At 39.3% G+C, this 13,953-nt stretch overlaps 1 protein-coding gene across 3 annotated transcripts in view; it reads right to left on the reverse strand.

Moving 5' to 3' along the window:
- FOCAD (focadhesin) overlaps window positions 1–13,953 on the reverse strand; it is a 387,127-nt gene that overhangs the window by 110,350 nt on the left and 262,824 nt on the right. For all 3 annotated transcript variants that reach the window (XM_039244410.1, XM_039244408.1, XM_039244409.1), the window contains exons 19-20: window positions 6,406–6,544; window positions 2,276–2,461 (exon numbers count right to left, since the gene is read on the reverse strand). In XM_039244410.1, coding sequence (XP_039100341.1) covers window positions 2,276–2,461; window positions 6,406–6,544 — 325 coding nt within the window. The remainder of the gene's footprint in view (window positions 1–2,275; window positions 2,462–6,405; window positions 6,545–13,953) is intronic.

Below are 13,953 nucleotides of genomic sequence, written 5' to 3' on the forward strand. Positions count from 1 at the left end.
GGGAGACTGGGTGGCGCCTAGGTGGCCTGGTTAAGCATCTGACTTCTTCTCAGGTCATGATCTCATGATCTGTGGGTTCAAGCTCTTTGGGCTCTGTGCTGACAGCTCAGAGCCTAGAGCTTGGTTCGGATACTATGTCTCCCTTTCTCTCTGTCCCTCAACTGCTCATGTTCTCTCTTTCTCTCTCAAAAATAAATGCACAGTAAAAAAAGAAAAAAAAAAAAAAAAAGAAAGAAAACCCAAAAGACTCCACCACAAAACTGCTAGAACTGATACATGAATTCAGCAAAGTCACAGGATATAAAATCAAAGTACAGAAATCAGTTGCATCTTTACCCACCAATAATGAAGCAGCAGAAAGAGAAACCAAGGAATTGATCCCATATACAACTACAATAATAATTTTAAAATACCTAAGAATAAACTTAACCAGAGAGGTAAAAGATATGTATGCTGAAAACTATAGAAAGCTTATGAAAGAAATTAAAGAAGACACAAAGAAATGAAAAACATTCCGTGCTCATGGACTGGAAGAAAAAATACTGTTAAAATGTCGGTGTGTAGCAATCTATACATTCAATGCAATCCCTATCAAAATAACACCAGCATTCTTCACAGAGCTAGAATAAACAATTGTAAAATTTGTAGGGAACCAGAAAAGACCCCAAATAGCCAAAGTAATATTGAAAAAGAAAACCAAAGCTGGAGGCATCACAATCCCAACTTCAAGCTGTATTACAAAGCTGTAATCGTCAAGACAGTATGGTACTGGCACAAAAACAGACACATAGATGAATGGACCAGAATAGAGAACCCAGAAATAGACCCACAAATGTATGGCCAACTAATATTCGACAAAAAAGGAAAGAGTATCCAATGGCAAAAAGACAGTCTCCTCAGCAAATGATGTGAGGGAAAGTGGACAGTGACATGCAGAAAAATGAACCTGGATCACTTTCTTACACCATACACAAAAATAAACTCAATACTGATGAAAGACCCAAAGACAGGAAACCATCAAAATCCCAGAGGAAAAATCAGGCAACAACCTCTTTGACCTCAGGAGCAGCAACTTCTTACTAGACATCTCCAGAGGAAAGGGAAACAAAAGCAAAAATGAACTACTGGGACCTCATCAAGATAAAAACTTCTGCACAGCGAAGGAAACAATCAACAAAACTAAAAGGCAACCAACGGAATGGGAGAAGATAATTTGCAAATGACTTCTAGGATAAAGGGTTATTATCAAATTTCTCTGAAAAACTTATCAAACTCAACACCCAAAAATCCAAATAATCCAGTGAAGAAATGGGCCAAAGACATGAAAAGGCACTTTTCCGAAGAAGACATCCAGATGGCCAGCAGACACATGAAAAGGTACTCAACGTCACTCATCACCAGGGAAATACAAATCAAAACCGCATTGAGATACCACCTCACACCTGTCAGAATGGCTTCAATGAACAATTCAGGAAACAACAAATGGTGGCAAAGATGCAGAGAAAGGGAAAACCCTCTTGCACTGCTGGTGGGAATGCAAACTTATGCAGCCACTCCGAACAGTGTGGAGGTTCCCCAAAAAATTAAAAATAGAACTACTCTATGACGCAGTAATTGCACTAATAAATAAAACCAAAGGACACAAAAAATGCTGACTTGAAGGGGCACATGCATGTCAATGTTGATAGCAGCATTATCAATAACAGCCACATTAAGTTCGAGTGATGAATGGATAAAGAAGATGTGGTGTATATATACAGTGGAATAATACTTGACAATCAATATTACTTGGCAATCAAAAATCTTGTCATTTGCAACAAAAGTGGATGGCACTAGAATCTATTATACTAAGCGAAATAAATCAGAGAAAGACAAATATCTTACGATTTTACTCATATGTGGTATTTAAGAAACAAAACAGATGAATATAGGGGAAGGGAAGGAAAAACAAGAACAAAAGAGAGGGAGGCAAACCATAAGTGACTCTTAAATACAGGGAGCAAACTGAGGGTTGCTGGAGGAGTTTTTGGGGGAAATGAGCTAAATGGGTGATGGGCGTTAAGGAGGGCACTTGTTGGGATGAGCACTGGGTGTCATATGTATGTGGTAAATCACTAAATTCTACTCCTGAAACTATTATTAAACTACATGTTAACTAACTTGGATTTAAATTTTAAAAATTTAATTAAGAATTAATTAATGAATTAAAATAAAATCAAGAACACTTCCTAATTAAAACAAAACCCTATACCTTGATATTAGGTAGTGTACTCACCTGCAAGGCCGGGTTTCAAACCAGGTTGCTTATTTGTTTCGTACATTTTCAATATAAAATTGGGGATTCCTGCTACAGTCTTTCCTTGGTCTGAGCGAACACCTCCTTTTAATGCAGAGTGATATACTCCACGGGGCATATTCACCATTTCTTGCTTCACAAGAGATGTAAAAAATTCCTCCAAAGCTGCAAGAGTTCAAAGATCAAAAGTAAACATAGTATGTTAGGAGAGCATCATTCGTTCTTAACTCACATATATTTATTATATGCATACTTATACACCGCCCCCCACAGCTATATTTCAGACCAAACTTCACAAAGGGAAAAGGGAACCCTTGATTCCCATCCCTTGCTTAGTCTTCCCAAATTATAACATGGCACCCAGCTACTCAAGTTTAAAAATGACATCGCTCTTAATTCCTCTCTTTCTCACACTTATTATACGTAATCCTCTAGCACGTCCTTCTAGATCTGCCTTCAGAGATATATCCTGGACCCATCATCCATTTCTCTCCATGTTCACTGCTACTTGCCTACAAAACAGGTTTGTATTCCAGTGTTATTTTCCTAAGGGCCACTAGAGGTTGCCCAATACAGAAACAAAAAACAACAAAAACATCTAAGCTAAACAAGTGGTATGGAAAACAAAAAAGAAAACCCACTGCCTGTGCCTCTCATAGGAACACAAAAGAAGGGTCCACGTCACTGAAGAGGAATTTCATTCTTCAGAGATCTCAAAGTCGGCTTCAAATGACCATGATTAAATTGAAGGCACCAGGTGCTCACTGGAGCATCTATTACGCACCCAGTTCTGTTATCCTACATAGAAGCTTCCTAGATGTGGTCATGCTTCTCCACTGAAGACCCAGAGAACACCTGTGTGGGATGTTTTCCATGTACCCCTCCGGATCTGCCCTCTACCCTCTCCACCCTGCTCTGTGCGCTGCGAGACAACCTTTATCGACTACATCCGCGGGCTCCCTCCTTTGGCTTTCAGTTGGCTTCATCCAATGGGAGACACTCACAGAAGATCAGAGGTTGGAAGCGGAGTGAGGTCAGGGCATGTCCTGCAGGTCTGCTACGAGCTGCCGTAGTCCCTCTTCTGCAGACCCTGGCTCCCCTTCGGCAACACTATTTAGGGCACAGATGCTCTAATTCTCCAGACTGCTACCTCCCCTTCCTCACCTCTTCAGGCTGAGGGACATGAAGCCCCCTGGGGTGATGCACCACTGCTTGTGAATCTCCTCCAACCCCGACAACACAAATGTCAATGGTCCCTGTATACAACCCTCAAGGACTCCACCTGAATGTGCCTCTTCTGTCAAGCCCCTGATTAATACATCCTCTGAATGAGAGAGATGAGTGACATCCAGGCACCGGCCACATACCCCAAGTCCTACATATGCACACACGGGTAGGACTGCTTCACTCTGGGTGTGAGTACAGACTGTGCAACATGTCGCTAAGAATCATGTTTGTGAAGACAGAAGGAGCTATGGTGGGAGAAGGTAATTTCATGCTTTCTCAGAAGAGAATCTATTTTGGCAAAAGTTCATACATGTCAGGAGGTAAGTATACATCTGCATGTAGACTAACTCGGGAACGGAAATCTGTCTACTTGTCAAGCTCTCAGAGAACTAAGGATTCTCAAATTAACTCGAGCCCCAAAAATAGTTTAAATGAGGGTAGGATACCATGAGTATAACCCATATATACAGCACCATCTTTTCTAGCTACTAAGCTAGCAACTATGAACTTTTACTACTGCTTCTGAGCTTTGCCCTGTCCCTCCAGATGGTCAGGTGAGAATTTCAAAGTGCTGAAAATTCTGTAGAACACAGGTGTTAGATATACATTTTAAAAACACCCTTAATGTCCTTTAATAGGTGAGTGGACAAACTGTGGTACATCCTACAATGGAATACTATTCAGCAATGAAAAGAAATTGATATAGGCAAGTATTCAGGTAAATATCAAAGACATTATGCTGTGTGGAAAAAAAATTTAAACCAAAAATTGTATAAACTATATAGGGGGAAAAACAAACTAGTGAAATCCTAATAAGTCTATAGTGATTTTTTTTGCTTTGTTTTATTTTTTAAAGAGAGAGAGAGAGCATGAGGAGGGGAGGGGAAAAGGGAGGGAGAGAGAGAGAGAGAGATCGAGCGAGCATGAACAAGGGAGGGGAAAAGGGAGAGAGAGAGAGATAATCTTCAGCAGGCCTCGTGCTCAGTGCAGAGCCTGACACAGGGCTCGATCCCATAGCCCTGGGATCATGACCTGAGCTGAAATCAAGAATTGGTTGCTGAACCAACTAAGTCACCCAGGAAGCCCCTAACAGGTCTCTTGTTTACATAATTGCTTTGTACCCCCGTGAATTTCCTGGTTTTAACAATGAACTAAAGTATGTGAGGGGTTATCGAGCTGGGTATGCTACAGTGTACTTGCAACTTCTTTTAAGTCTAAAATTGTTTCAAAATTAAAAAAAAATACCAGTAACACCCCTATTTAAAAGAAGGCAAATTACTGGATTCACTCTGCAGCTGCTGTTGTGTTTACTTGGAAAGAAATAAGAGAAGAAAAGGACCAGGGTTCACTCATGCTCAGTGCAATTTGGTTTGCTGGCTGTAGAGACCTCGTATGTATTACCTACCCTGTAGCTATTAGGATATATGTTCCTAAGGCTAGTGTTTTCTCCTGGTTCTCTTCTGAGTTCTCTGGTAACTGCAGAGAAACAGAGGCCCAGAAAAATAAAGAACTTTGCTGCATCACGACACAGGCACCTTCCAGAGCTACCCCACCTGACGCTACTGAATTTTCTCAAACAGACATGCTTGCTGAACTCAAATCCTCCCCTTCTCTCTTGGGGAAAGACACTCATAACCATCGAGTACAAACGATGTAGAAGAGCCAGTTAATGGCCACCAAATCCCGAGAGGACGGGGCAACAGCACGCCTCGGCCACCCGTCTCCTTTTCCAATACCACACACCTGGGGGGGATGGACAACGTCATTTCAAGAGCCCAAAAGGACTAGGACTTCTGCCTCTATGGCGATTTGGGGACGCAGGAGGAACTCTGGGTAACTGAAGGCTTTTTTCCTTCCTGGGACTCACTACTAAAACTGCAAAGGGGTCCTAGACTCTCCAGAGCCATGAGGTAGGAAATGGGGAAGAACAGAAGAGAAGAACAGGAACAAGTCTTTAAGGCTCTTTTCTGGATATCGGGAGAAAAGGAAATGTGAACTCTTTGTCTAAGGTGCTCCGTTTCAGTTCCCTCTAATGAAAGGAGGTAGGGATTTGGGACAGAACTGTCTAGAAATAAATAGTATATATGTGTGTGTGCCTGAATTCCTCAGGAAATCTCCATGGAGGGTGAAACCTGGGGGGGGGGGGTTGCCTATTATAGGATATGGAGATTACGATTGACAAGATGACATTTCTTGTGTGGGCTGAACTTAATTTTCAGAAACTGACCTTTTTACATCCATGTACATTTAAGGTAGAATTGGGACAGAACAAGGTAATTGATGCCTGCTCGGAAAAATGTTGGCTAATACTGAATTAGAATGATTAGATATAATTAGAATAATTTATTTTAAATGTCAAGGTCCTGTAAGCTTTTTATCAAACTGAATGATCATACAATTTAATCCATTTTTTAAACCATTAATTTACAGCTTTCAAATATTGATACCATCTTTGGAATATTCTAAAGAAAGAATAAATTCATAATGAAAGTACCCAGGAAATCTCTGAAGATTCTAACGATCTTTCCATTCAGCTTATAGAATAAAGAACCACTATTTGAGCCAGTGACTTAAAGTCCCACTGCAAATTTGTCTTGTAGAATATAGCTTTCGAAATGAATTTTAGTTTTTCCCTGAAAATGGTTGTTTCAACTAGTTTTCCAGTTCCATCTGATTTGACTCTGAAGGATTTTCAGTGTGTTTTGAACACCATGACCACCTTAAGCAGTCCCTATAAAACAGTTACCTTTTACCTTTCAGATAGAAGGGAAGCTATAATTAAAGGAAGCTATAATATGTACACAACAGGAAAAAAAAAAAACACCATCAGACAGGTAAAATCACTGACAAATGCTGGCTTCCCTGCACTAAATAGAAGTCACCTGGTAAAACCGAAGGAGCAGTAAGCGACAACAGTTTGAGATAGCAAGAGCCAGGAATGGAAAGATCCAGATCCTTTTCATCACCCTCATCATCTTCATCTTCATCTAGCTCATCAGGAATAGGGATTTCTGGTCTTATCTGAAATGACAGAGAAGGCTAGTAAAACATTACGTAAAATCTTTTCTTTGTCCTTTTTATGCGAAGACATAAAGACTGAGACTCATTGCTCTGTAATGTCAAAAGACCATTAAAAATTAATTTTAAAATACCTGTTCATTTTCAGATTAACTAAATGGTAAATTCTATCTTATTAGATACAATCCCAGATCCGTGTAAAGAACTAATGGTAATATACTAAGAAAATTACCATAAGCCAGCCTAAGCAATGATTATTATAGAACACTAATAAAATTTTACACCATCTGACAGTAAAATGCAAACACTGACACATTCAATATATTGAACTTCTACGGTTTGTAATTAAATATTTGCCTTGTCGGGATACTTTTTTTCTTAATTTGTGATTCTGGCCATATCTCTATGGCAAAGCTTAAAATCTTCTAGTAGAATATATAGTAGAGATCAAAAAAGGACAGAATGCTTTAGTTGGCTTTATTTTAGACTCGGCAGTTTGTTGCTATAGAATATAAAAACACTAAAATCTGTAATTGGTAGCTATACTTTATTGTGTCTAATTTGCAATTTGAAGATTTTTGTGGGCGCTCTGTGATTAGTTAGGTTTGCTTGAACCAAAAATTCGAAAATGGGAAAAGATTACCACCATTTAGTTTCTACAAGCTACAACTGTCAAGCAATTAATTAAATTTTTAATACTTTCAATGACACACCATCATAATGCCCACATGGAGATAATTAAGCATTAGGGGAGGAAATCAAAATATATAAAAGTGGTTTGCTATAACCATAAAGTGCCAGAACCCGGTCATTACCATTAGCCTGTCTCCCGGAGTTATTTTTAGAAATAATTAAGAATTCCTGCAGACTGCCTTCTTCATAGGTCCCTAAAGCACTGTTCCATTTAGGAACTGCACTGAGTCAGGATTCTTGCAGGGGGATAAAAGAAAACAGAGAGGAAATGCTTCTCTTAAGTATAATAACCTCAATTCCAATGAAGCCTTTCAACCATAACTAGTGTTCTCTTCACTAGCAAAGGAATAAAAGCAACCTGACGAGCGGAGCGCTTTCCAAGGCAAGATTTAATTCTGATTCAGTATGGAGGACCCAATTCTCAGAGGACCAAGCCAGCCATAATTACAGAGATAACAACAATGTATGTTTCACATAGGGCACAACGGCTTTTGTTGATATCAGTGCAAACCGGAGAAACTTGGGCACATTCGCAACCCTTTTGGCTCTCACAAGCAGGGCTTTCCAAGTGTCTCTGGTCTGTCTACACACTTTGAGTTTGGCAGGTTTAGTATCATCAGGAGTTCTCTTAGAGACTCTAACCAGTCCTAGTCGCCTCCAAAGATCCAAAAAAGGAGTTGTTTCTGGGTCTGTTTGCCTTGCTTCCCTTTTACACATCGTGGTACGCACTGGAAATGATACTGGAACACCACACTGGGGAAACAGACAGCAATGCTTACGGCCAAGACTGCACAGGTCACACCAGCTCTCACCCCGGTTATCAAAGCGCTGGGCAGCTCTGACCTCTGCCATATCCACAGGTGGTGGGAGGTTTGGGGAGGTGGAAGACAGAGGTGACCACTTAAATCAATATGAAAATTCAGAGGGATAGGTGATGAGAGAGAAATATTGGAACCCTCCAGCTCTGCGGGTGGGAATGTAAAATGGTGCATGCAGCCCCTTTGAAAAACAGTTTGGCAGGTTCTCAGCAAGTTAAAAAAGAGTTACCCCATGGCCCAGCAACTCCATTCCTAGGTATATAAGGAGAGAAATGAAAATAGATATTCACATAAAAATTTGCATATGAATGTGAATGCATTGTTTGTAACAGCCAAAGAATGGAAGCAATTCAAATGCCCACGACCAGTTAAAGCATAAACAATGTGTGGCATATCTACACGACGGAATATTATTTGGTCACAAAAAGGTGTGAGGTACAGATAGGTGCTGGAGATGAATGAACCTTGAAAACACGCTGTGACGGAAGCCAGTCACAAAAGACCACACACTTACTATGTAATTTCATTATAGAAAAGGTTCAGGCTAGGCAAATTTAGAGACAGAAAGTAGATTAATGGGTGCTTAGGGCTGCGGGAGTGGAAAGGAGTGATGGCGATTGACTACTAATAAAATGTTCTAAAATTAGATTGTTGTTGCTCTGTGATTCTTTGCACAGTTCTTTAAATATACTAAACCCACTGAATTATACACTTTAAATGGGTGAATTATATGGGATGCGGATTATAGCTCAATAAAGCTGCTGAGAAAGAGAGGAAGACGGTGAGGAGGCAGGGAGGAAGGGAAGGAGGGTGGAAGGCAGGCTATACGGAGGAGGTGGAGGGGAGGGGTAGGTGGTGGGGTAGAGGAAGAGGAAGCAGAAGCAGGAAGCTGTTGCCATCTTCAGAGGGATCTTAATTGGTGAATGAACTAAGGCAAACAACCAAATGTTTCCAATTCCAGAATTATTTAACATAAAAGGGATACAATTATTTTTGCACACATTTTAGCCTGTCCAGTCTTTCTGATCAGTCAACCTAAATTACTTAAAGTGAGTCACAGGACACAGGCCATCAATATCTCTTAGACATGCTAAAGAAAGAGAGACCTACTAGGTTGGAGATAAAAAATAACGATCCACTCATCTATCTTATGTTGTCTAATTTTACATTCACATAACTGGATGCCTATATTAATTTATCTGCCATGTGGTAAAGAGCATATGTCTGCATCTTACATATGCATATATTTTAACAAAGAAACTACAGATGTACTGTAATGTAAGAATAGCTGATGTATTCTGCCTCCTTACAATGGCAGGATTTGTTTCTTCAAAGGTGAGTTAATTCTCCTGGACAAATTAGCACTTATTGTTGGACCTTGGTTCCATTACATTTCAAGGAGTATTTATCCCAGCTTCCCTATGTGAGACCCAGGCTTTTCCCTTGCTTTGCGTATAACTACTGAATTAAGATGTGTGTGTGTACAACTAAGAAAAATCAAGAGAAGTCATATAAAACAATACCTGTAAAACTGTAACATTTTGGTAATTATGTTACAAAATATATTACATTTGGTAATTATATAAAACATCCAGGAAAACCACATATATATTTAAAAACATGCATACACGCACGCACAGTCACACACAACTACACCCTTCCAAATATAGCTAAGCTTTGTTGAAGAAACTTAAAGGGAGAGCCAAATATTAAATGATAAATTACTTTTAGAATCTGCTTCAAACTGAATATTGGAAAGCTTATACTACAAAATGCCTCGCTGTGGGTTCTGAGCCAGATAACCTTTTAACTACCTTGCCCCTGTATAGCCTATGAAAATCTAAGAGTTTGTGCATAAACACGGGATTTTATTTAGAACATGTCAAGTATCTGCATAAATTTATTTAAAAAGAGAAACAGCTTCTGATGAATGCAGTGACATTCACTTAAATCAACGCCAAACAGGTTACACCATATTAATACCAACCCAGGATGCATAATGAGTTCTCTTATATTACTCGCTTCAAAAATTAACTCCAGAAATCAAGAACACAATTTATGTTAAGATTCTTTACTAAAAAGCTTAATTTTTGAACAGCGAAGTAGTTTTTCATGAACCCAAGGCAGAGATCGGAGTCACTCTTCTGCCTTAATGTTTCTCCATTACTGATTGCTTAACCAGAATAACAATTCTCTATATTTTTGTTTATTTTATTGGGTTGGGGGGCACACTAACGAAGGCCAAGGAAAAGAATAAATAGCTCTCCACACAACAAAGAAATACAAACTAAAAACAAAAATCGTTTCTGTCCATTTCTTAACATTGGAATCAACAAGGCTTCAAAGAAGCCCCTGAAACTTTTTGACCAACTTTAGATTTGCATGTTTCAAGTGACCAACAATGATATTTTTATAAACCAACAAAACATTTGGATTCACTCAACATTCCCAGCTTAGAATACAGCCTCAGGCTTAGTGTATGTCCGATAAATAATTGCTAAACCGATGCAAGTATGAAGTGACTAATCCCACAGAACTTCCTAATAACAGCCTAATGACAAGAAAGCGGAGTTCATGAATTTGATCTTCAAATCCCCAATTCTTGTGAAACTTCACAATATCTTGTGAAACTTCACAGCTCACTGGCATTTTCCATCCTTCCTTCGGTGGACTGTTTCATTCAACCCGAACTTATGTCTGCCACTCTCCCAACACCTTTTGTTCTATCAGTCTGTGAGCTTTCAACAAGCTTCACGGTTTAGATGGATGTATCAATGAACAAGAAATCTTTCTTTAGTAGATTTAAAGACAGGCAATACTGTACTTACCAGAGTAGCTAAATTACATACAAAAGTAGCCATGTTGCTAAGGATACAGTGTATCTTTTTGTTGTTTATTTTTACTTGAAATTTAGAGCACTCTCATTTAAAAGACTCCACAAGTTTTCACAGGGGGAATGTGGATGTACTTTCACTGGAAAGGTACAGAGGTAACCTTCACGTTTCTGAGTAAGCCAAACTGCGCATGGTACACAGTAACTAATCTCTGTTAACAAGGAAGAATCTTAACTTTTACACAGTAGAAGTCTCTACCTGGCAAGGACTCTTCAAACAATTGAAAATATGTTTTTTATAGAAGATGAACCTTGGTTTCACATCACTGCTATCACCTACAGAACAGAGGTTCGGACCTGACTCAGTTGTATCCTTAGCCTTTGGGGGGTTTATTCAGGATATAAACACATTGACCATTTTTTGGACTTTTAGCTCTTAGGTATTCAAATGACCAAATTGAAAATCAGTAATCAATGAAAGGAAGAAGAATGCATTGTGCAGTCTTGGAAGCAATAATTCTCCACGAGGAGGCAGGTTGTCTATATCAGAGACAGGGGGGCTCAAAGACAGACTCGTTCAAGTCACTTATGTTCCCTCATCTTAAACCTAGTTGAGAATACCCACTACAGTGAAACACTGTTACTTCAGGGAGTAAGTTTTATCCCAGAAGTTTGGGTAGAAAGAAGTTGAGATATTTCCTTTATAGTTCTTCACACTCTAATGGTGAAAACCTAAGCATATGGAGAAACCCCACCTCTAAGTATGCCACTACCCTTTGTATTGGAAGGTATAAAGAGCTGTTTATAGGTCCCCAGGGATCAAAGGACATTGAATAGTTAGATTAAGAAAGTATTTAAGAGACACGTGAGTGTCTCAATCAGTTAAGTGTCAGACTCCTGATAACACCTCAGGTCATGATCACCCAGTCACGAGACTGAGCCCTGTGCTGGGCTCTGCTAAGCATGAAGCCTGCTTGGGATTCTCCCTCTCTCCCTCTGCCTCCTCTCCCTCTCTGCCCCTCCCTGCCACCAGCACATGTGCACACACTCTAAATAAATAAGAAAGTATCTAATATTTGACTAAGCATAGTCCTTAACTGAGTATAAACTCTAAAAATCACAATCGGAAAACTGAATACAATGCTAACGTAGGAAAAGATATAAACATATCAGTACCCAAGGGGTAAAGACTAAACAGTTAGGAATATGTGGCAGTTATTTAAACAAAGCTACTACTCCAAATTTCATGAATAACAGCTAAAAGTAAAGGTAATTATGATGCTGTGATCTAAATTAGCAACTGCTTCTTTTTTTTTTTTTTTTAATGTTTTTTTTTTTATTTATTTCTAGGAGAGAGAGAGAGACAGCATGAGCAGGGGAGGGTCAGAGAGAGAGGGAGTAACAGACTGAAACAGGCTCCAGGCTCTGAGCTGGCAGTCAGCACAGAGCCCGACGCGGGGCCCGAACCCACGAACCGCGAGATCATGACCTGAGTGAAAGTCGGACGTTTAACCGACTAAGCCACCCGGGCGCCCCTAGCAACTGCTTCTTAAAATAATAATAATAAAAATTATCTTTCCAGATGTTGTACCCAACTTACTGGTAGGAGTTTGCATATAAAATTTACATGCAGCCTTTTTACCTATAATGTTTCCTTTTTCTTTATTTTTTTTGTTTTGTTTATGTGTTTATGTATTTAATATTTTAAAATATAATTTATTGTCAAGTCAGCTAACAGACAGTGTGTACAGTGTGCTCTTGGCTTTGTGTGTGTGTGGGGGGGTAGATTCCATGATTCATTGCTCACATATAACACCCAGTGCTCATCCCAACAGGTGCCCTCCCAGTATTGCTAAGTCACCAGAGTGCAATCTGAAGTCCATCTCTTTTCATTTCATGAGTCACAGAACACTTTTCCCTAAGCCTTCCCATTTGGGAAAGCCCATCTGTCTTTGCATCATCAACAGGAGAAAGCCTGCCTTAGGATTTGGTTTTACAAGAGCCTGTCATTGACCCCTCCAATTCAATTCAATAAATACAAGTTTGCCTTGTTCGTACTGGCAACTGACCTCTATATAAACTCAATCCCAAGGAAAAAGTCAACCCATTTTAATGCCTAAGGATCCCTAGACATTTGTATCAAAACTTCTTGAGCCACTTGACCTAAGGACTGATTCTGAGTAACACAAAACCAAACTTCTAATACAATGTCCGCCTTAAACTCTAGAGGCATTCAGTAACACTTGTATGCATTTGAATTAGCAGTAACATTAAAATGTGAGATCCAAACACTTAGGTCCTTAATATAACCTTGTAACTTAAACCTGGTTATATTAACTAGATATTAGAAAAGGCTGTATGTTGGGGTGCCTGGGTGGCTCAGTCGGTTGAGCATCCGACTTTGGCTCAGGTCATGATCTCACAGTTTGTGAGTTTGAGCCCCGTGTTAGGCTCTGTGCTGACAGCTAGCTCAGAGCCTGGAGCCTGTTTCAGATTCTGTGTCTCCCTCTCTCTCTGACCCTCCCCTGCTCATGCTGTTTCTCTCTCTCTCAGAAATAAATAAAAACATTAAAAAAAAAAAAAGGCTGTATCTTTTTAATCAAAAAACTAAGAAAGACACCTGGCTGGCTTAGTCAGTAAAGCATGCAACTCTTGGTCTCGGGGTCATTAAGTTCAAGCACCAGATTAAGCATAAAGCTTCAAAAAAATTAAAAAATATATATAGTATTATAATATATAATATGTACATATTATATTTACATATATACATATGTACATTATAGTATTTACATATTATATAGTATATATTATATTGTGTATATATATATAAATTAAGATAATGTCACACAATGTGTTAACTCTTAGAGGAGTGATCCTTTCTTCATCCAGTTCTCCGGGATTAAGCTATATATCATTTCACACTAAATTAATTAAAATGACAGATTTTTTTCACATGGCATCTCAATTCTGTATCACAAATAAGGGTCTTTGGCTGCACGGGCTGCATAAACCTTAGTCTATGCAGGCCATGCTTGGATTTGAAGTCCAAGATGGAGCACTAACTGGGC

This window comes from Hyaena hyaena, unplaced genomic scaffold (assembly GCF_003009895.1).
Source record: "Hyaena hyaena isolate Hyena2069 unplaced genomic scaffold, ASM300989v1 scaffold_240, whole genome shotgun sequence".
Taxonomy (NCBI): domain Eukaryota; kingdom Metazoa; phylum Chordata; class Mammalia; order Carnivora; family Hyaenidae; genus Hyaena; species Hyaena hyaena.